General features: G+C 37.8%; 1 protein-coding gene across 2 annotated transcripts in view; it reads left to right on the plus strand.

Moving 5' to 3' along the window:
• The window catches only part of ebf1b (EBF transcription factor 1b), a 97,845-nt gene that overhangs the window by 46,732 nt on the left and 26,555 nt on the right, over positions 1-24,558 (plus strand). For both annotated transcript variants that reach the window (XM_079486275.1, XM_079486276.1), the window contains exons 7-8: positions 17,755-17,836; positions 19,845-19,986. In XM_079486275.1, the coding sequence (XP_079342401.1) occupies positions 17,755-17,836; positions 19,845-19,986 (224 nt within the window). The remainder of the gene's footprint in view (positions 1-17,754; positions 17,837-19,844; positions 19,987-24,558) is intronic.

The following is a 24,558-nucleotide window of genomic DNA, read 5'->3' on the forward strand; positions in this document are numbered from 1 at the left end:
CAGTATCATCATTATACGGAGTGCAGCTTAATCTTGCTGATGCTAAAGATAAATGGCCACCGTTTCATAACAAGCCAGCGCGGCGTATTAGGATATATAGAATATTTTCGTCCACGCGCCTCAGCATTTCTCGCTGTACGGTTCCGTAATGTGTGTCGAGCTTCCTGAAGTACTGAGCAAGCATGTACCGCACGCTAATGCCTATTTTTGGACCGCCTAGGATTTTATGTGGCGTACGGTCAAGTTCCTGTTGTTATGCTCAGCGTCGCCGCCTTCCCAGAAACAAATCTCAATTAGCTGGGTTGGATAGGTCTCTCTCGCTCACTCTGCGACTTCCCCCACTGTTATTTTATTCGAGATGGAGCCCAACAACTCAGGACAACATTTTCGTGTTCGCAAACAACATGACCAGCAAGCTTTTGCATGCAACTGCAATAATTAGACCTGCCCTAATGAGCCGCCAAACACACACGGTTTAATGAGCAAGCAATAAGACTATAGGCCTAATTCAGTGCTGTGGTGGGTAGTGTAAGGTGTGCTATTGGATCAGGCCCGGTTGCTCTTGAAGGAACAGTTTTGAAATAAAAGGTGATTATTTTACTGTTTTTCATTCAGCGTCATAATTTTTGTAACTATTTGACGTTCTTTGGTCAGTGAAACAATGTATTTTTTAGGAATATTATGTCCATTCTTTACAATTAAAGGTGATGGGGACTGGAGTAGTCAAACTTCAAGATTAATCTTGTTCTTTTTTTCATTTTTAGGTTAAATGGTATATGCGTACTTCAAAAATACATGAAAAATCTGTAAAAAACAAGAAAAATTTTAAATTGTAAAACAAAATCTGAAAGAAAGTACAGAAAAATTCTGTTTATGCTTTTTGACTGTACATTTAAGGCCTTTGGATGGAAAAACATGTTGGTTCAATTTTGTTTTGTGAATACATTTTTGTTTTTTCTTTACACAGACCTATCATACAGCTTCGTGAGACTTTGTGAGAATTATAGTTGTATGGGCTACTTTCATGATATGTTCATTGTTCTTTTTGGTCATTTGGGCCTTGAAAGTCCCAGTCCCCATTTACATCCATTACATGCAAAAAAGCACCCAGTGTTTTCTTTAAAAATAAATTGCGTGTTTCACAGAGGTGATAAAATATATATTTTCCTGGGTAAACCAGTTCTTTAACTGATTACTGATTAGATACAATGTACAGTAATCCATATAGACAATGTATAATGGCATCCCTCGGACACAGAGGTGCTGCAGATCTGTTGTACCAAAGCAGGATGCAACGTTCATGCTCCCACATACGCACACACAAAGTCATCCTGCGTATCATAATGATCTCATACACACTCATGTACTCATTTGAATGTAAGGACACACACTAAATAAGGGGTTGATAAAAGGCAGCAGGACTGTGTTTTCATATTTACGGTTTCAATAATTAAAGTGCATAAATTTGGAGGCTGCTTTAGTTCTGATTAATTATTCATTAACAACATGTTAATTGCATCCGCTTTCTGAATATTTAACAAAATGCAAAAAACAAAAGGGGAAAGCGAACGAGCGCGGCAACAGCGTTATGAATATTCAAGAAGTAAATGAACAAAAGCCAACAAAGAACGGAAACAAAGATGTGTTTTGAGAGAGGAATTTAGCATCCCGGGCAGGATTAGGCCGTTTGAAAGATAAGTAATCTTCAAGACGACACTTAGAATTTCCATAACAATCGAAAATGGGAGAGAAGAGAGATGGAAGGACTCAAAGATGAGCGGTCGACATATGAACGGGATTCAAAGTGACTTCGGAGTTGGAGGTGACCTGAAATCTCTGGGTAAAACTACAAGAAATGGGCCAATTCGCGAAACAGATGCTAATGCACCAAAATCATACATTATATTTCAATACATTGTGGACTTTGGCATTTAGCCACAGGTGTGGTCAGCCAACGGTGATACTGATTTCGGTGGGGTCCGGTGTAACGTGACATTTCTCTGGACAGATTAGCATCACCTGTCTATCCATCCAAGAGCGATCAGAATGCCATCTGTCAATCATCCCCCAAGCACACTACTGCCTAATACTTGGGTAGCGGATACATGCATACATGTATTTCTGATGCTTTTGTTGATATGCCTACATCACATATGCATAACCTGAAAATAAAAAAAACGTATCTGGGAAATGTCTTGCGTTGTTAGCCAGAGCGACCAGATATTCCACCAAATATTCTGTGAGAGGGAACTTTATGCATCAAGAATTGCAAGGTACATATTTATACAAAAATGTAGTCGAGTAGTGAGATTGAAAAGAGATAGACGAAAAGAAAAGTTATTTTGGATTGGGGAAAGTTATTGCTGTTCTTTCACTTAAACAATGCAATGAAAACACAAATACACAATAACACCAGGGATGTGTAAATAAGAATCATTTTGTGTTTTTATGTTGACATTATCTAAAGTTTGGGGAATTTAAGTTTAGAAAAGAACACCATAGGACACAATTACAATATATTACAACTACCCATTTGGAGAAAGAAATGCAATATTTGTAATATCACACGACAAGCAATATCTTGTAGAAATGTAGCTGCATAGCAGGAAAAAGTTAAATTAACAAGGATTTCATGAAAAGGTCTAATGGTCCAAAACGCCAGCTGTAAAATATATCTGTAAAACTGTATAACCGAGGCCTTGCAGAGGCTTTAATGAGATAAAAAGTTTGCTTCATGACATCTTGGTGGCCCAGCAGTTAGCTATTGTGAAGTGCATAGCATCTTATTGCACTAGCATCAGGTTAAGCGTCATCATAATCACAGAGAGACATTTTATGAGTTTATGACTATAAATAAATGCTCCGCGGCCTAATGCAGCTTAATTCCTAAATACACTTCTTGTCCTCTTACCTCAGGCTGAGGAAGATGAGGACAGAGATACCCATCAGGACTGACACCCTGTATGAACTTTAACAGTATTCCTCTTTCAACAAGCTCATTAGTGTCACTTCATTAAAGCGCCGGCTTTTGACTTTGATGCAGGATGAAGTCGTGCTAAGAACGTGCCTGCTATGAAAGCGAAGCCCATATAGACACAACCACATAACACAGCAAAGGAAATGTTGGGTAAAACGAAGAAGCCATTTTCGTGATGATGGATTGGTCTTCCCAGTTATAGACCAAAATAAAAACATATTTCCTGCAATGTCCTGCAAGAAACATTATTAAATGGGTAACGATTTTGCATAAATTATCACATACTTTATGTTAGCGATGGTAAATCTTGAACTTAGTTTATCGATTATGGTTTTTCTCCATTGGAGTGTTGGGTTCCACCGTTTGCATACTGTTTTGCACTTTTTGTCTAAGTGGGGGGTGGGTGTTGGAGTTTGCTGACATCAGCTTTAGAATTGAAAGTTTTAGTTTTTATTGTAATTTTTCAAATGTAACATTCTGCTGTGTTTCCCTGAGAAAACCACTCTGTGTGTGTATGTGTATGTGTGCGTACTTTGTGTCAGTGCGTGTGTATATTGTGCTGTCTGGAGTTGTGTTTTTTGCACCTGTGCTTGTCTACATTCTGTGTTTGTTTGAACTTGTATACCTTTAATGTTTGGCTTATAGTCAGTTTGATTCATGTACAGCTGCTTTCTAACAATGACATTGACTTGCCTTATGCAACAATAAGGTTATTTTACAGTAAACTTCTATTGGTTAGCATAAATAATACATTAGCTAACATGAACTAACAATAATCTGCTTTGTGGCATCTCTATTAATGTTGGTCAATGCAAATACAACGGTTAATTATTCATTCATGTTAGATTTACACGAACTGCAGTATTATTAATAAATGCAAGTTTATGTTACTGTTGTAGTTAACTAATATTAACAAATATTTATATATTAACGAACGTTATTGCAAAGGGTTACCAAGCAGTGCTTTCTTGTAAGCAAAAGACGCACGGAACAGTAATATGTATACAGTATGTACAGAGAGAGTGAGACAGCATTAAAATGTAAGCGCCCATTCTGCACTAATTAAAGCTACAACTGAATTGCCATAATAACTGTTAATTACGGGCTTCGCTTTTTCAACGTAATTTGCTAATTAGCCGCTACATTGGTGTGGCGTCTCGGGCTGGTTATTGGCAGGGCTGAGCGACAGCTACTTGTGACTGGAGTGTAAATGACACCATTACGAGGTCCAGCAGCACTAGCGACCTGCCAGAAAACACTTAATTGCTTCTAGAACAATCTGGCAAAGAGGAAGACCTTTATTTCATTCCCAACGTCCACAGCTTTGACTTTGTTGACTGTAAATCTTTAGCCATTACTATGCAGTATTTCTCGTATGATTTTAGTATGTGCGGTTAATGTTGCCTAAGGCTTCTGTTTAAAATTGACAGCTTTATTAATTTTATTCAGTATATTGTAATCGTTATTAAAGTTGTTTCCTGGATTTCTTATTAAAACAGGAATTGGGGTCAACAGATATCAAAGGACATGTTTGTCATAGCCTAGCAAAACCACATTTTCATGTGTATGAATGTTTTTTTGCTTAAGACCAAAGCTCAAAAAAGCACATATCTAGTCAAAACCACTAAACTTCAATTTGATTTCATGGGGTCTTTAATTTGCTATTATATATGCTATTTAAATGTCAGATTTTAGCCAATCCTTACATAAAATACACAATCTTTAGGCTCCCATGTGTAGTAGGCTACTTTTCAATGATTTTGAAAGATCACACAAATGTTTCTTATTCAATTGTTATTCTAAAAAACCTGTCTGGTCATTTCACTTTTATCAAATCGACGATGTAGTCACTGCAAGTTCGTTTCGCGAAATCTGTTTCGTGAATCCTGGTGAGATTTATTTCAAAAGCAAACAGAGAAGCCCCTCCAGCTTTACTTTCGTAATGTATTGCATGTTTTGACAGCCTCTTTAATGTGTTGTAACTGTAAGCCATCTCCATCTGTCTGTTACTTTACACCTTTGCCGATTTTTACAAATGTTATTCCGATATTGGCTTTCAAGCCACATGTTTTAAAATGATCTGTATAATTAACTAATCAGCATTTCCTCTCTTCTTTTTCATGTCCCGCGGGTCTTCTGCGCAATTTGCACAAACAGGTAAGGGCACATTTGTTTCTCTTGTTGTTTCTGGAGATTGGGAATTTGGAATATTAGTGTCTCAAGATGGGTTGGCATCTGTCCATATGGAAATAGTCCCAGATCTAATTTTGCAGGTGTCATTCAAACGACCACTTAATGGTTGACATCATTTCCTGCTATTACACATAATGCATTGAAAACATCACAATGGTGATGCACAGACCTGACTTGATGACGTCAACACACACATGGCATTCTTTGGGACAGGAATGAGGTCATCTATTAAGAGTTTAGACGTTTTTGCTTTTTTTATGGTTTTTTTAATGACTCTCTCGAAATTCCTGGAGATGACCGGGTGAATTTGGGGGGGGGGGTTCGGCTTTTCCCTGATTAACTCAAACATCTCAGGGTGGCTGGCCTATGAAATCGTCCGGTGTTCCTGGTCTAGGCTCTTCTCCCAGGGTTCAATAATGAAGGGGTCCTCCCCGCTGTCCATGAATAGTCATAGTTGCAATAAACCAGAATTCCTCCCCAGTGCCCCCCCCCTAAACTGGCCCCAACCATCATCCCATCATCCAGTTAATCAAATTACTCCTGAACCAAAATTGACAGTTTTCATTAATTATAAAGGATTATTCTAATTGCAATTCAAATTTATTCATTTAGAACAGACGGCGTTCAGTAATATTTCAGCACATTTGCATATTAAATGGAGAGGGTTGGTTATTAGGTATGGTAATGTATGCATATTTCCTTATTTTGAGCGGGTGGGCCATATGTGGAAGCGGCGCGGAAGGCAGGTGAGGAATCTCCAACACGTTTAATTTGTTTGACAAACACGGCGGGGGCCGCAACACGTCCTCTGCCACCCGTCCGTTTGCGCTCCTATATCCTTTCCATTGTGGGGCGCGAGAGGCTCCCCTGTAGCGTCAGTTGGCGCGAAAACCATGTGGGTGACGGTGGCGCAGAGAGCACGTGATAGATGGAAATCGCGTGAACATCGATGTAGCACATGATCGGCTATGCGGTTACATCGTCTCGACCCTTTTTATCTTTCCTGTTTTTTGGTTTGACCCTCAATTTGTGAAGGACCCCAGTGTCCTGTTTCAAAGGCGAGTGTCTGAGTGTTTTGTTTTTCGATACGGCTCGCACCCACCCTCCGTCTCTTACCTTTTTTGAAGCCGACACGTCTGTGATGAAATTTGCTCTTTAAAAATATGTAAAGCTCCTGTGGAGTTTGCAGTTTTTCAAGGTCGTTCAGTGCAAGTGGTAACTGGAACGAGGTGAAATTCACATAAAGGACAAAATTCTACGTATCAGAAATACCTTCACGATATGCAACCCAGTGAATCATTTTTCACACATGCTATATTTAGTGTGCTCGCACTTTCTTAGATAAAACGTAACTTACACCAATTTATGCATTTTATCATTCACTAATACACACAACCAGTATTGGAAATAACATGTCACACAGTGCTACAATTACATTTTGTTTATACATATCATGTATGTGTATGGAAATAATATATTTTTGTGGAAAAAGTATTTTACTGTCTCTTTGAGTTTCTGTGACTGTTAACATTTTGGACAGTTCACCCAAAAATGAAAGTTCTCTCATCGTTTATCCTCTCCTACGTCGACCCAGATGACTTTAGATAAACATGGACAAAGTTTCCTTAATCTTTAAATGACAGAAGACTACTCTAAATGGGCCATAATTCAGACAGTAGCAGAATATTGCTCTGCACATACAGTAAATGTAGTAACAATCTCTAGTTGAATAGTCTGTCACATTGAATCCTAACAGCTCTATTTGTCATTGTCAGCCATAGGGGCCATATATTAGTACTGGTTTTTCGGCTGAAAATGAGCCCCTCGCCTGGGCTTGGGACTCCTGCAGGATCCCAAGCAGAGACCGAACAGGCCCTGATGCCTGTCATATTGGCCCCTACTGAAATTAATGAGGTGTAGATCGCAGGAACAGTTTTGGCCTATATTGGCTGTGTTCATATTCAATGTTCAAGACCTATTTCCCTATGTCTGTTTCAGTCTTTTTTTATCGGCCGACTGGTTTTGATTTGTGGGTTTATTAGGACCAGGGTTACATGGCCATCACCTCAAAACTAAAAATACACCATACCTTTGAGAAATGTCCCAAAGATTTTACAGTGCTGCAGATTAAATACTATCTTGACTACAGTACATCTAAGTAGCATGATAAGTTTATTGTCAAAATAATGGAGATTTTAGAGTAACAAGCTTTTTTGTTTTTTTAAATATATATATATACACTGTATAAAACTGTAATGCTGCAGAAATGTACTGTTTTGTTAAAAATTTTTTTACATATTTTTGAAACCAGCTAAAAAGCAGAATTACAAAAAAAATCTAAAACATGAAAACTTGTTATTTAACGTGATTTAACAATTTTACTGAAAAATAGCGTGTTCTTCAAGGGTATTTTTAAAATATGTAAAAAAATTGAAACGTAGATTTTCAAATTAAGAGAAACCCTTTCCAGAAAAATTCCATATTTTACTGTCATCCCAATTGCCGGTTTCTTTTTTTACAGGATTATTTTTACAGTGTACATTTTGTTTGAACCAATGACTTAGAATGTAGCTTGACTGTAGTTGTGCTACTGTATTAAAATAGGAGTGGTTTGTATCCTGGCAAAAAAACGTTTTCCCAACACAGTTTAGAAACCATCCACAAATCTATTATTCTGAAAATATTTAGTCGACCATTTTATAAATGCTTTACTGCAATGTCAAGGTCCCCTCTTATGCATCAGCATGACTAATGCACCAAACACCTGACGTTCTCATTCAGGTCCAGTGCAGGTGAGCAGTACAGGAGGAGAACGGTGAACAGGCTAGAGTGCATTTGTTCTGAGAAATATTTAAAGATGTCAGGGCGCTACAGGACATGAGGAGTATTAGACGAGAAACACGCTGTCATAAATATTTCATGATGCTGGTATGTTGTGACTAAATAAAAGATTAAACCTGAAATAGAAATGATCCAATGGCTGTGTGCTGAGGCCACTCTTACTGTAGCAAGCCTGAGAATCCCATTGCGAGATCATGCTGTCATACCTCCAAATGTCTGACACTCTCAATGTGACATTATGTCTTTGGAATAAATCCTTGGACACACTTTTTAAGCAGATACACTTTAACCGGACCCTTGGAATAGATGGAAAACGGACAAATAGCGCGTTACCGTAGCTCAATAGGTAGTGGGTTCGAATCCCAGGGAACACAATGGCACATTCACAACTGAGATTTTGACGGATCTTAATAATGATGTCATTTTAAGTCCGAAGTCCGAACTGAACCAGTGTGTTGAGTTCTCTTAGTCTAGACTGAGTCTGTACTGGTTTCTGTATTATTGATGGCAGCTCGGCCTCCCAGGGGTCGACCATGGCTGTGCTTTTGGCACGAGACACAGAGCGCCATCTATCACCTTAAAGAGCCTGCAGGCATGAAGAGAGAAAGAGAAGAAGGCAGTACGCAACAACAGTGATCCAGTTTGAGTTGTCATTGATGTATGGTATTCAGAGAGAGAGGGAGAGTGTGGAAGCACAAGTTTACACATTTTAACAGGAGGCAAATGAATGACATCTGTTTGCTGTCACGTTGATTATTATTCCGGCTTTTCTATAGGGTCCTGACCCCCTGACCTCTGAGGCCAGAGCTGACCTCTCGCAACACACACGGCACACAAGCGCAGTGAAATCAACCGAACAGACATTTTGTCAATGACAGAGTAAATCTACTTACTAACACTGATCCTTCTTTATGTTGAATATACACACTGAAGGCAGTCACTTGTGTGCTATGACGTCATCACTCATCCTGAAAGTGGCGTAACATTTACATTTCATCAAAATACTATGGAAGCTGATTTGTTTTGCATTCATTGTGTACGAAGTAATACAGAGTCCAGAACAGCAGTACGACTCTGTATCAACTACCTGTGTTGTGTTGGTGTGAGTGACGCACAGCAGAAGTGACCGGTGGATGATGTCAGCGTGTGTGAGTTTGGCTGGAGTCTCTGTGTATTGTCGGACACGACCTGATGCAGATGTAGCTGCCTGGAGGCTGTGTAACGCTAGACCTGCCTGCTCCGCTGCCCGGGTTGGGTTACACACACTCTCTCTCACACACACAAACACACTTTGTCATAACGTGGATCACTGGTTCTCGTAAAATCCCACGCTTCCCCCACTGTCGGTTCCCAGATGGGACGACTCTCTTTCTCTTCCTGAACTAGTGCTTGTGTGTGTGTGTGTGTGTGTGTGTGTGTGTGTTTATTACATTGCATGCATCTATAGCATCTATAACAAAAATGATTATTCTGTCATCATGTACTCACCCTCCTGTCATTTCAAACCTGTATGACTTTCTTTCTTCTGCAGAACACAAAAGAAGATATTTTGAAGAATGGTAACTGAACAACGGCGGTACTCACCTCGCATTGGTTTTGTGTCCATGCTATAGAAGTCAAAGAGTACCGCCATTGTTTGGATACTGACATTCTTCAAAAATCTTCTTTTGTGTTCGGCAGAAGAAAGACAGTCTATATAGGTTTGAAATGACAGGTCGGTGAGTAAATGATGTCAGAATTTTCATTTCTAAGTGAACTGTCCCTTTAAGGAAAAGTGGTTAAATCGAAATTCAGTAAATAAAGGCCAAATGTTTGTCTTACTTACCCGGTGAATTACACTTATTGTTCGTGGTATGAATGCACACAAACTTTTCCATTTGTTCAAAGAGAGTAAAACGCATTCCACAGCCTATTTTTCCAGCTTGGTAAATACGGCACGAGCCATGACTTCCCCTGAAGTAAATACTGTAAATAATAAAAGACGTTTCCCTCACGGCCATTTATAATGAAGTGCGCACGAGGGGGTACGAAGATGTGCATAAAAATATCCAAATGCAAACAAGTAAAAAAGTGTGTTTACAAATCAGATTAACATAAAGAATAAGATATTGCCAAAGCCTTATTAATTCCCTAAGTTTTATTAACCGCTTTCATCGTTACGATTGTAGTTTCCTCAGGCACCGTGGATATTAAACCACTGAAAAACATTCAACAAATAGCTAATAACTAACACTAGATAAATAATGACAGCAATCTAAAAACCAAGCTAATGTTATTCTTGAGAAGAAACACGCATTATTTTCTTGCCTACACTTCCTATCTGCAGCTGGAATAATTCTTGACCACCTTTCAGGACCCCTTTCCTAAAAATACATAACCCTAGATCGGTTTTTATTGCATTATGATGATTATTCGTTCGACATATGTTAAAGTCATGGCTTAGCCATATCTGAGTGTGGGAAACTGACCTTTATATTTTTGGAAACAAGAAATTTTCGCTGCATTTAAATGACTAAAGTACATTTTGCTGCCGTTTCCAAGTGCAGTGAAAATGTATTTCCTGTTGTTAGGCTTTCCTGCCAACACACATAACATTCTTTATTTAGCCACCAAAAAACGATACACAGCTGTGGCACTTCTGAACTTGACCCATTCTCAGTAGTGAAGCCAGATGCGAATAAGAAGGTGAGGGAATATCCTCTATAATGTAACTCTTTCCCAGGATTCGGGGAGATAATCAGGAGATTTTCCCCGTCTATTATCCTGTCTAATCTCCATCCGCTAATTAACTAGAGCTCATGGAGCAAGATGGGCGAATCCAACTGTAGTTCAACACCGAGCAGATGTTCGGAGCAGAGAGAAAGTGAACCAGACACGAGCGATGGAGCCAAAGGAGGGATTTTATGAGGGGAAATATTCAGCGGCTAATGTCAATCAAAGCACTTGTTAAAGGAACGTGATCCGTTTTCGCTGAGGATGTTTTTGAAGGTTTGATCTAAAGGCAACAGTACATGTAGTAAAATGAGAACATAGGGTGGAGGTATAAAGACAATATAAATATTTAGAGTGTTATGTTTCTATGTAATTATAAGTAAGACAATTTAATAAAATGATTAATATTTACTAGTCAGAAATTGTAATTTCAATATAACATTAATACAACATTCATCTATAGCCAGTAGATTTGGAGAGGAATTTTGGACCAATGAGATTTTACTATGGGTGAAGCCAACCAGCGAAAAAGTCAAAAATAGAAACAAAATGGTTGTCTATTCGGTATCAGCGGCAACAACATATAGCCCAAATTTTTTTGGGGGTATTTTTATCTCAATTACATAACAACTTCTTTAAGATATTTTTTTACATTTTCATTTGGTAATAAATATTCTGTTGGTTGTATTTTGTTCAAAGTACGTTGGACCAGCCTAGTTTACATCTTCCAATGTGGCGTATATGGATCAGTGTCGCCAACTTTAAGAATTTATCGCTAGACCTAATGACATATCAGACACCTTTAGGAACTTCTTTCTTTTTTCAAGCAACAAAGCAACTTGTAGTTTAAACGGGTTGAAAAAAAAGGACAGAAAACATGTAAATATAATAAAACGTGGACACGATAGAAAGATGCACTCTTACATTAGACAGAATGCAAACACAAAACGAAGATGTCATGAATATACTAAATAGCCCATCTGTGGAAGTTTAGCGACGTTAGCCACTTTAGCTTAGCTACCACTTAGTTTACAATGTGTCATCTCTCTGTTCAGAATATGAATGTGAGGTAGAAAATGTCTTGTTTTAGTCATAAACGTACCATTGCCGAAAACCCCATGATTTCACTATATCCTCCTTTCTCCTGCAAATCAAAGCACCCTAGATCAGATGGACCATGAATGAGGTCATCATTTTAAGACAGCTGACCAAGCAGATCGGGAAACCGTCTTGTTGTCATTTTATTTGTCTCTTCTGAAGACAGGATGAGACAGGTGGAAGGATTTGGACTTGCCGGATGCCAGTTTGAGTTCTCAGTGATGTGGCTTCACTCGGTTGTCTATGAATTATTTGTGGAGCCAGTGATGACTAAAGAATGTGTCCCTTCAGACGCCACCTCCTACTTTTGACATTTGTGAGAAACATGAAATGGAAACATCCGTATTCAGAATCTTGTGTGTATCTGCTGAGCGTTTTTACATCTGTACACACGCTCGCGCTTCTTTGATATGTGGAGTGAGACATTTAATAGCCGATTTCTTGCGGAGAAGGGAAAGTGCCTCTCAACGTTGTGTAAGCTGTCTGCTGACACATGAAGAAATACGTACGGTGTGCCTGAAGCGCAGAGCGGGTTAGCTGTCTTGTGTTATAAACTGCTCGAGATGCTCTCTGTGTACACTGCAGGTTCTCATACGGTTCTGTAATGACTGCTTGACATGCCGTAACGAAGTACGATGTCTTAAGTTGCGTTTAAGGCATTTTTTTACACTGCAAGTGTAACGTAAAGCAAAAGCTCTAAAGATATAGACCAAGAGTACAATCAAACCTCAGGGCTCATACTGTATTTAAAAAGGAAAATATGAAAACACTACTACCTTATTATAAGGATACCCTCATGTGGTTAAAGACCTATAAAAATAGTCATTTATAATATGACCCTTTGTTCTGTGGAACACAAAATATGATATTTTGAGAAATGGTTTTATGTCTATATAAATGAAGATATTGAGGGGGATCAATGTTGTTTAGTTACCAACATTGTTCGAAATATCTTTTTCGTGTGTTCTGTATTGGTTAGTTTTTTGTACACAAGGTAAATCCGTAAAAATAGGGCTTTTTTAGTCCGGATAAATGAGAATTGTTTTGTTTCATTTCTATTAAAAGCTGTAAGATTCCATCAGCTGGGGCGCCAGAACTAAGATAACATTTTAGGTTATGTCAAATGACATGTTGCTCTTGTAAATTTGTAGTTTTATTCTGTGATTTAACATTTTATTGGCTGCATTACAAAAACATGTTTAAGTCCTGAAAAATGTAAAGTTTTTTGACAGTGTAGCTTCTATTGTATTTCCTTTGTATTCAAGCTGTATCGCTATTTATAATCAATAGTATACAGAATGAGAAAGATAAAAACCTAAACTGTAAAACTTACTGGCAATTGTTTGTAACAAATATTTGCTTCCTTCTGCTTTGATAAATCAAAATAATTTACATAATGGTTACAATAATATGTTAGCTTCGAGATAATAAAATAATTTATATTATATTATATTATTTTTGTGCCATAAAACCACCTGTAGCAAATTGAGAAAAACGGACCAGGAATTTAAAGAAAAAAATCCTTAACAGTAACTAACTCTTGTAGCGTACACACTTACAGTGTATTCAACTGTTTTCCTTCGTCTTTACCTCTTGCCCTGCTCTAACCCACCACTCAATCCACCTCAGTGAAAAGGACAGAGAGACAAAGAGGAGGAGGTAAAAAGCCGGTGTTTGTGTGTAAGAAAACAAAAGTAGTACATCTGTCAGCCCTCTAAGGTACTTTACAGGACCCTCGTATGCCTTCCAGCCGTTAATCAGCCCCGCTTCTGTGTGTGTGTGTTTGTGGGGCTAATGATTTCCCAGCTAGACCACCACACCAGCCCCCCATGACCCCCCGAGCTAGCCCCCAAAATCAATCTTGCTCTCATGAATTATTGAGTTGTTTGCCTTCTGTCTGTTACAATAGACACTAAAGGAGACCTGTCTTCCTCTTTTCATTTCAATTTCTCTCTCTTACTGCATGTCCACTCTCTCGTTTCTCTATTTCTTTCATTTGTTAGGTTTGTTGGCCACTCTTTCAATAAGGTGTTCTGAGGTCAGGTCATCTTTCTAGCCATGTGCAGGTATGGACCATGTGCGTGCGCCTCGTACCAAAAAGTCAATTTTTGTTTTGGGTCGATGTAAGATGGTGCTGTGAGGAACTGGATGTGTTTTTACTGATTTTCAGATGGCCAATGATAAAACTGGTTAAAATGACCAAAGAGTCACTCTGGAACCACAATATCATAGGACTCTGGACTTGAAACGAATTGTAATGAATTCCTTTTTGTTGATAGTCTTTTAAGCACCACAAGAATGTAGTTGAACTCAGGAGTCCAACAATGTAGCTTATTATACAGTAATTGTATCTACAACGCCAAATTAATATGATCCAGGTGAACCATCAACTTGATTTCCATATCTCCAGAGATCTCTTGGTTTGATTGACAGCTCTCTGTTTCCACACTGCGGTGAGCAATTACCAGTCCTGCATATTAAGAGTTTCTCATCTAGAATGATGCATTTTCTCTGTGTAGTATGTAGTTTATAGAGTGAGTCAGTGTGTTGCATGTGTATTTGAAATAGAGAGAGAGTATATCATGTAGAGACATAATGAGAGTTAGCAGTGAGTCAACCCATTTGCCAATTCAATCGGAGGATGACATCATTGCTATACGGAATGTTGACATCACATTTAGCAATGGTGTCACACCCGTACTGAGTCAGTGAAGAGTTAGAAAGGGATATGAAAGAGAGTGTATCCAAAAATCTAAATGTTGTCATCATGTACTCATTATGATGTTGATCTAAACCCGTTTTACTTGATTCTTTAGTGGAACACAAATTCGCCTTACTTTTTATCAGATAATGATGTAAAATGGTATTGTTTTAAAAATGGTTGTTTGTGTATGTATAAATATGATCTATTAACTTATATTACATACAACAAACCTTTGTGCACGATTTCATGTCTGCACACACAAAAACATTTTGAGAAAAAGAGCTATTGCATGGGTTTGAGTCGTAAAGTAAATCTTTATAAGTCTCTGTATGTTTTGATGCTGAACAGCTTGTCTGTGTAACCAGATTGTGACTGAATTATTTGTCACATTTAAGGATATTTTTTTCATGGTTAATTTTTACCAGACTATCATTTTTATCATACATATGCCAAATTGTTCATAAAAAAGTTTCCACACATGAAAAAATTAAAATTTGCACAAAATGTTTGTAATAGCTATGTTGTACCATTGTTATAAACGTATTATAACACAATTATTGGTGAAAATTGGGCAATGGTGAATGTTATAATTTAAATAATGAAACAGAGAAGAGTCTGAGATGCAGAGAGAGAGAGAGAGAGAGAGAGAGAGAGAGAGAGAGAGAGAGAGTGAGAGATATCCAACAAAAATACAAAGAAAGTGGATAGGGAAGACACCCCCCAATCTCTCTCTCTCTCTCTCTCTCTCTCTCTCTCTGATTCACTTGGAAGTATGCGTTAGCCCTCATAAAATATTAATATTGGTTGTGCTCAGAGCCATAATTGCCATCTCAGCCCCTGAATAATTTATGCTGCTGTGCTGTTCGCACCATACAGGAATATGGCACAGGCATCCATGGCGGCTGTTTTGCATTTAGCAACCAAATTAGATTACCTTAACTTAAAAATCTCACTGCTGGTTCTCCACGGGTTTACTCTTTAACCTATTTTGAACCGGATTCATCAGTCATTTCTGAAATTGTTCATTTTTTTAAACGGTAATGGATATGGTGCATGAATGTTTAAAGCAAATCCAATATATTTGATCAAACACTTCAATAATATACCAAAAAATACATTTTACATTCGTTAACCCAAAAATAAATTTAAAAAAAATCATCCCATAAAAGAAGATATTTTGAGTTCTCCATAAGAATGAAAGTCTGACAGGTTTGTAGTGACACAAGAGTAAATTATCCAATAATTTTCATTTTTGTATTAACTTTCCCTTAGGCTTTCTCACACTTTTAATATTTACACTACTCCAAGAGAATGCGTGTGTTTCGTTCATGTTATGAAGTTCCAGATGTGACCTTCACAAACAGATGTGCTTGGCTCCTCTCCTCTCTTCCTGAAGTCTAACCACTTTACCAGACATCTCACAACCTTCACCTGCTATCACCAGAGTTCATATTTCGCGACAATATAAACTCATAAGTGTGCCTATTGTTCACAAAAGCCATGACCACATCACCTACAATTAGATTTTTTATTTGCTGAATCACATTTTGTCCTAATTTTCATAGTCATGTAGTGATGTACCGTGATCTGAAGTGTCATTGGGAGGTCACAGGGGTCCGTGTGTTAGCTGGTGTAAGTAAGTACATCCCCGCCACACTCAACCCATCTGTAATTAGGCTTCATTGGAGAGCCCTTAACTGAAGACGACAGCTAGGCCCTATCAATTATGGAAGCGTACGGTGACTCTGAGTGTGTGCGTGTTCATAATATGATCCCCGCACACACCTGAGTGCTCTTTGCTGTATAACCGGGGTTGTCAGGCCACATTAGGTTAAAGTATTAACCAGCCTCCTGATATTAAGCTGACATTTATAAAAGCATGTATTAAAAAGGACAAACACACAGCGCGCGTATACAGTGGCTCAGAAATTATGCGGACACTTAAGCGGCACTCGAAAGCGGATGAATATCATTGCAATACGTGACAACATATTAAAGCAGTTGACTGCAAACAAATTATCATGCATGTTTGTCAAAAGCTTAAGCAACCATGAGGGAAGTCAAGCTCAGGAGTGGAGTCACAGCGTGCTGTTGTATTGTTGTCAGTGTGTGAAAGAGAGCTGATTCAGTGCAGTATAACACATTCAGTATCATATTGACAATAGAGACAAAAGTGCAAACAAAGCGATGAAGAGATAAAAACATGATGACTAGGGTCATGACAGACGTGCATTATCCTGTTACAGTACAAACAGACTGTTTTCAGCTGGTATTGTGCTGTTACAGTTCTAATGCCAGGGTTTGAGTGAGGGGTTTGTGTCAGTGCCCATGAATGTGCTAATCTTTCTGCTTAACCGTGATTATGAAAGAGACAGACGTGACTGGATGAGAGAATGTGTCTTTGAATCAGTGAGCTTCCATAGTCCCGCGTGACAGATGGGGGCTTCGTAGTTTAGCACACCGCCTGTTGCTGTGTGTAACGTGTTTGCTTTACTAAACTTATAGGGTATGTACTGTTAATACTCACACAGTTCAACAAGAAGGCCTTTTCTTATTGAGAACCTTTTTTATTACATTATTTAATGTTCATTTATTTGTTTTAATGTTTAAGTTTTTATTTATGTATTTATTCATATGTTTTATTTATTTATTTGAAATAATTGGTTTAATATTATAATTATATCAATCATAATATTTGAATAAAAAGTAAATGTTATTATTATTATTATTATTATTATTATTATTATTATTATATTATGAGTGTATTGTTAACAACAACAACAACAACAATAATGATTATGTTGTTGTTTTTAATAATACATTCATATTATAACAACAACAGTAATAATAATAATTATATTTGTAACTTTTTATTTCATTATTATTATTATAGTTATTATATTTCCTATATAATAATTATTTGCTATTTCTCATCTGGATAATGGATCAAAAGTGCACTCTACAATGAGACTGTGCTTCTCTCAATACCCACGTCCATATAACTCAAATATCTAGTAAAAATCTTTGTTTGAAATAAAAATGGTTTAAATGGTTTAGAAAACATTGATATTTCCACGCAGCATACAATATGTCAACCTAGTAAATACAAATATTTCACACTGTTGTTGGTTTTCTAAACAACTAATTCAATGTTTCTCCTACGCTGACTTTCTGAACATTTCATGTTTCTTTCAGTCAAGCTGTAACTCTTTCTTTTTGTCTCTTACAGGTTTTTCCTGAAGTTTTTCCTGAAATGCAATCAGAACTGTCTGAAGAATGCAGGAAACCCACGGGACATGCGACGCTTTCAGGTAAACCGTTCGTGTGTATGTCTTTCACTTCATCCATTTGTTCATTATTTCCGAACACTCTTCTCCCTTTAATGTCTCCATTTTGCTGATCTCAGTTTTAATGACTTCAGAGTGTTGGCACAACATCATACCAGCTGCAGATGTGAGGTCACATTTTATGATCTTTTTGTATATCTTTTGATCGATGTGAGCGCCATTGAAAGTCATTTATTGTGCAATATATTCTTTCTTCTGCCTGTAGTTTTGCTCTCTTCAGTGTTAGATCATGGTAAACGTCTGCCGCTAAGTCTGTAAACACACATAATTGCACAACACTGTCACTCACACAGTCGGGGTGTGTGTAATTGTGTTTAGACGTTGTGTAAACAACATATCACTGCTTTGCAAGAAACACATAACCTTGACCTCCGTTCTTTCATTGGAATGTGACCCTTGTTCACTCATACACACATAAGCGCACACACAGAAAGTTTCTACAGCCTCAAGTCCTCACACCAGGGGCCCGAATCACAAAACGTTTTTAAGAAGAATATTCTTCTTAACTGTTGGATATTTTCTTAAATTCTAACTTAAGAAAAAAGTAGGAACGCTTCGCATTTCTAGAAAAAACTTTTATTCTTAAGAATGAAAAAAATGATGTTTGAGAAAATATTTGAGAACTTCTCAAGGCGCATCATTCTTACGAACTTCCTATAAATTATTTTAAGAATACTGTTATATTTTGTCTTAAGAACAGTTTCCTGAATCCAGTCCCAGCTCAATCAAATTCTCTTGGAAGAAATCAAGTATCCGCTACATAAAAAAACAGAGATGATACTTAAATAAAAATGAAATAGCCATATCTGATTATTTATGTCACTAACAGTTTTGTGTCCAAAAATCTACTTAACAAAATCTCAGACTGTTTTTATTGTGTTGTCAGTTTTAATGTAAGATGTTAGATGTGTGTTTAGTGCTGTCTAATGAATCATTTGTGCTGCATTATATACAAGGCCACAGTGATTGTGTATTTAGCAGCAGAATGCAGTCCAAATTTACACAAGCGTGCAAGAATGCATGAGAGTGCATGTTCAATTCTCCACACACACTGATGTAGTGCTGTAGTTGTTCATATTTCATGCAAAGTTTTTATTCATCAAAATTTATTAATTTAAAGAGATATTTTTTCTACATGCCAAAAGGACAACAGGAGAAGAGTCACTGAGTAAGAGAGAGAGAGAGAGGGGGAGAGAAATGAAGAGAATGTACGTCCCTCAAACACTTACCTCTCTGTCCTTTTCTTTTTGAAGAGGCAGGATTCCTCTCAGAGCTCAAAAGCTATTAAAATAAGAGACTCTAGGCAGAGGTACCAGGGGGCTTCTGTGGCTTAAGAGGACCTGTTTGTGCCACTCATAATGAAAACCTTGAATACTTATTACCTTCTTGTCATTGTCTCAGGACGCTTGAGTGCTACCCGCTTTTTTAATTGAATTAATCCTTGCCAAGCTCCATCAGCAATCAATCAGAGAGCTCACTGCATTGTGGGATAGACAGAGAGGTGTGTTTGTATGTGTGAATTAGTGTCTAGAATAGAAACGAATACAGATTTAGTGTTTAATTGCTGTATTGCTGGTGAAGGGATTATTTCTGCATTACATGCCTCAATATCCCCAAATTACGATTTAGATTGCCACATTGCGATAAAATTCAAATAAGTTACATTGTTTATTCGTATACGTTTTCTTGTTAGATCAGGTTGGAAATGTGTCATAGGTGCTATTAAAATAAATCTCGGTTTGAGTCGACATGCCTTTTGGTCCAGCCAATGCTGCAAGTTTACGGTGAGATTACATGTATGGCTGACTAATAAAGGATAGGGTGGAAGTGGGGAGGGGGTGGGTATATTTTCCCATCTTATAAAAATGTGCGATTTAATATGGCAATAACCTTATAATGACGGAAAAATGGTTTTTAAACCTAAACAGTGTCTTTGATGTGTCATATAAACCCTGCATTCTTCTTTAAACAGGTGGTTGTGTCGACAACAGTGAGTGTAGAAGGACACGTGCTGGCTGTTTCAGATAACATGTTTGTGCACAACAACTCAAAACATGGCAGAAGAGCCCGGAGACTAGACCCGTCAGAGGGAACACCGTCATACCTGGAGCACGGTAGGTTACTGTTGCTTTAAACCTGAGATAAATATAGACGTGACAGATAGTACACATAATTCATTCTAGCCAAATGGATTTTTCAGACGATTTGCAATAATTAAACAATTACAAAAAAAAAACAAATAAGCCTTTATACAAAAAAATGTAATAGTTGTTCACAGTTGCTGCGAATATATAAAATATTATATTGTCACATAGATTAAAAAAATGTTGTGTTGTTATGGATTTAGTATGTCGGTCACTTAAAGTTTTACACAAAAATGCTTTTTTACAGAAGTGTTTCAATAATGCAAACAATAACTTAATTTTGGAGACTTATTAAAGTGGAGGGGCCCTCACATTGCACAGGGCCAGAGATTCTGTGCTACGCTCCTGAATACCAATAATATGGTTTCACCATAACCACAATATTTTTGACAAAAAAAACACGATTAACCTTCCTGAGCGATATTTTCAACTCCATAATCCCAGATAGATAAAATTAAACAGTATGTTACCACTAACAAACTGGTTTGTGGCAGCAGAACTTAATAAAGAAACGAATGCAAGATTCTCTAGTAGTTTAACAGAGATGCTGACAGCATGTTTATTCACGCTGTATAAACGCCGTGATGAAATACGCAGAAATTCTCTACAAGCCTCTGACAACAAACACACACATTCACAATTTTATTTATAGTGTGATGAAACAAAATCTTAAACTCCATACGGAACAGTATGTGTGAATGAGTTGGTAAGAGATAAAGCTTAGCTGTCAGAGGCGTCTGTGAGCTTTGGCCCTTTAAGTCATTTCTCCAGTGATGCGTAGAGAGTAAAAGATGAAGCAGAGATTAATTAAAGGACTAAATTGTGTCCCTGCCTCAGTTTTTACCCATCCCTCCATCTGCGCAAATGAATATGTGGGGCTTTAATAAATGTGGAGGATAAAATGTATTCATATAGACAGATAAATTAAATTCATCTGGATATTTTTGATGCCCCTACAAAAAAGAACAGCGACGAGGCAGTAGTGTTAAATGTTAAGATCGTGGTACTGAATTAGGGCCATGTTCATACTTTGCATACTTTGGTTTTCAATCTAATTTCTGGAAAATTCGGAAATATTTTATTTGGTGACACAATTGAATCGTAAAAACAATTATTATGAAAAAAACTAGATGGGTAACTTGACTCGCAACTTAAGCATGTTGCTAAGCTAAAAACACAATTCCTCACCATGCACAACTTGGTTATTGGTTGATCATTTGTTAATACAACGTCCTGATAGGTCATTCGCTCGTATCCTTTTACTTTTTGTTTGGTCCGTCGCTGAAATGTGTTTTTTGGTTTACCATTGGCCAATTCCTGTTGACAAACACTACAAAAATTGCTTATTCGTAACATTGCCGGCATACATTCACCTTGAAAACCTGCTGATGAACTGCGGCAGAAATTTCTACCCCCATTCCACATCCATCACAATGGATTACTGACGACTGACTCTTTGCTTCAGTAATATATGACAAAAATGGTCTCAGATTGCCATTTCTACCTCATTCGCTTCAAAATAAAAGGCTTTTCATGGCTCGTAAAAAGCAGAAAGCAGTCTTTTCCTCAATCACTAGTGTGTTTTCTGTCTGTAAACTCACTTGGTGTCAATTTAGCTTTCGCTGCCTTTCCAAAGACCATCTGCACAAGACCAAACCCACGTTGACGTGCGGTAAAGTCACTTGGTGTCAATTTAACCTTCGCTAGTCTATCCAAAGACCATCTGCGCATAACCGAACTCTGACGTGCTTTACAAAGAAGCTTGAAGTATTTATCTAGACGTTCAGCGAATCCAATCAGTGTCCCATTTAGTCTGTCAAGGATTTCGATGTCCGGGGAAATTTGTTGGATCTGGATGGGAGAACAGAACATATGATGGCGGTGATTTATGGTCGTGGATGAATATGGTGTGATAAGCTGAGATGGTCTCTGGGGGTCTCTGGCTGTGTGCTGGCAGAATCAAGCGCTATCAGGCGGTCTGTTCATATTTGGAAGAAAGACAGAAAGTACAGATTAACAGTTTTCGTTGACTGTAAGCCTCTGTTATGGATTTTTGGACAGGGTTTCAATCTATTGCGTTCAGATGGATATGCTCACGAGATGGCCGTCAGTGTAGTTCACAGGTTTAATAAGTGATGCTTGTTAAGTTCTTTTTTTAAGGAAAAAGTGGTTTATAGTACACTGAGATTTTAAAAAGACATCATGCTGAATAAAACCAATAAGGATTTTTCTATTATTATAAACTGAATTGCATGTATTTACAAAGTTCGTTTGCGTTTCACCTTAATTCGAGGAAAGGCTGTTTACATTGCTTTCTAGTATTGCATGCATGTTTTAGAAAGGTATAAAGAATTGAGATTCAAGTTTATGGTGGAGATTTTAAGGGACCTGACCCCAGATCATGTAGTGGATGTATTTATACCCCGGAGCTGGGGATGCGTGTGTGACCCTATATACTGCAGGCTAGAGCATTAAATGAGTTCATATGAAAGAGAAAGCAGGTGAAATGGCTCAGCTGAATCCATCCCAGCAGAAGACGGTCTCGCTGTCCCCGAACACCAAATACAAACCCAGGGGACACGGAAAAAAGATACAATCTGTCCATGGTGTGCACTAATGCGTGTGTATCACATATCTTGTCAGGGACTATTTTTATGTTTTTTATGTTTTTTGTTTATGTGTTTGTAATTTTCTTTTTTAATAATCACATTTATTGTCTTAATGCATTTATTGTTATTTTAATTATTTGTGTTTTTGTAATGCTAAATTCATCACTCTAATATCACACAAATAAATAAAAAATGTAAGAGTTTATTTGCAAAAACAGATACTGTAACCCATTTTTGTCAAATCATGTTTTAAATGATGTCATCATTTTATTGTGTTATTAAAATGTGTTTTAGTTATTATTACTTGAATTTTTTACGTTAGTTATCTGTTTTTGAAGTACATTTTTCTTAATTTGTATAATGCAAACGTAAAACACAGAGACATGTTTGAACTATATAATGTGACAGCTCAACAAATCTTTGTTCAAATCCTGTTCACTGAATCGTCTGAATGAACCAATAAACTGAAACGATTCAGATTTTTCCTGCTGCTAAAAAGAAAGAGGAATATTCTATAAAAGAGCATGTTGTAGAAGGAAAAAGTTGTGTTTCTGAAGTTATTAATACTGTTTTCGTCCGTAAATTACTCTCCGCCCTGCTTATTTCTAACATTAGTTGCATGTTTCTGTGCCGTAATGCGTCTTTTCGAGTGTAATTACTCAAAGCGTGTTGCCCCGTGTTTGTACCTCTGTTTTTCGCCTTTGTGTTTCATGTGTGAGACTTTGTACATTGTAAATGCATGCGTGTGTGTGTGCATGTGTCTGGGAGCAGCGTGTTGAGCAGATGGCTCAGGGAAAGCCACAGAAAGTTTAATCCTATCAGATGGATTCATGCGTCTCCATCTGCTTAATCCAGCTACCATTTCAGTCTCCGCCAAAAACCTCCACTCACGCCAAGATTACAGGCACAGATTGCACCTCATCTTCCACACTTTACCACCCCACCCAATGCCAACGTCTGTGTGTGTGTGTGTGTGTGTGCGTGTGTGGTTTCACCCTCCAGGATTTCTTTCCTTTCTAGCATCAGACACAAACTCGATATGTAAAGAGAAGATTAACATGTGTTTACAGGAACATGAGAAGTTGTTCTTTTCTGTAATCTAAAGCTGTTGTGATTAGGATTTAGAGATTTCGTTCAAATAAAACAGGGAATAATAGAAGTAAATGTAAATACTGGGCAAAGATTAAGCTTTTGACCTATTGAAATGTAATGATAAGAATGATTGAGGGTTCAGGAATGTGTTCAGCCATTCAGCCCAAGGTTCTTTAGAGAACCATCTCTTTCTTTCTTTTATTATCTTGAGAACCTTTTTTCGCCACAAAGAACCTTTTGTGAATGTTAAAGGTTCTTTATGGAACCAAAAGGTTCTTCTATGGCATCGAAGAACTCTTTGAAGCACCTTATTTTAAGAGTGTACACTATTAGCAAACGCACGAGTCGGTCTTAGTATGGCTCGAGTTTCTACGTCCTAAGTGCTTTTGCTTTTAAACACTTCTGATATTTTTTAGGACCTGATGTCAACATATGCCACTATCATAACTGCTTGTTTACTCTTCTCAATCTTCTCCTAACATTTCACCACCGTTCACATCATCAATACTCTTGGGTGGAGCCTCTCATCGTACAGCAGCAAGGTTACACCGTATCTAGCCTGACGCGCATCTCGCAGCGTGTGAAGCGAACAGTCCCGCTGGCGGTCACCACCCTTCCTCTCTTTATATCTCATTACTGCGAGTGACTCTTTGGCATTTGAGAGCTAAATGCAGGTAAACGCTGGCTGGCTAAATTGCTTTTTTTGCCCCCTGCTAGCGCGAGACTCTTCGTCTCGTGAGGGGAACCGACAGCTCTAATAAGCAAACTGACCTTTCTCCGTGGTGGTCCCTTTCTCGCTCAGCCGCAGATCCACGGACACCGGGGAGAGCAACAAACAGAA

This window comes from Barbatula barbatula (assembly GCF_947034865.1).
Source record: "Barbatula barbatula genome assembly, chromosome: 22".
NCBI classification, from domain to species: Eukaryota; Metazoa; Chordata; class Actinopteri; order Cypriniformes; family Nemacheilidae; genus Barbatula; species Barbatula barbatula.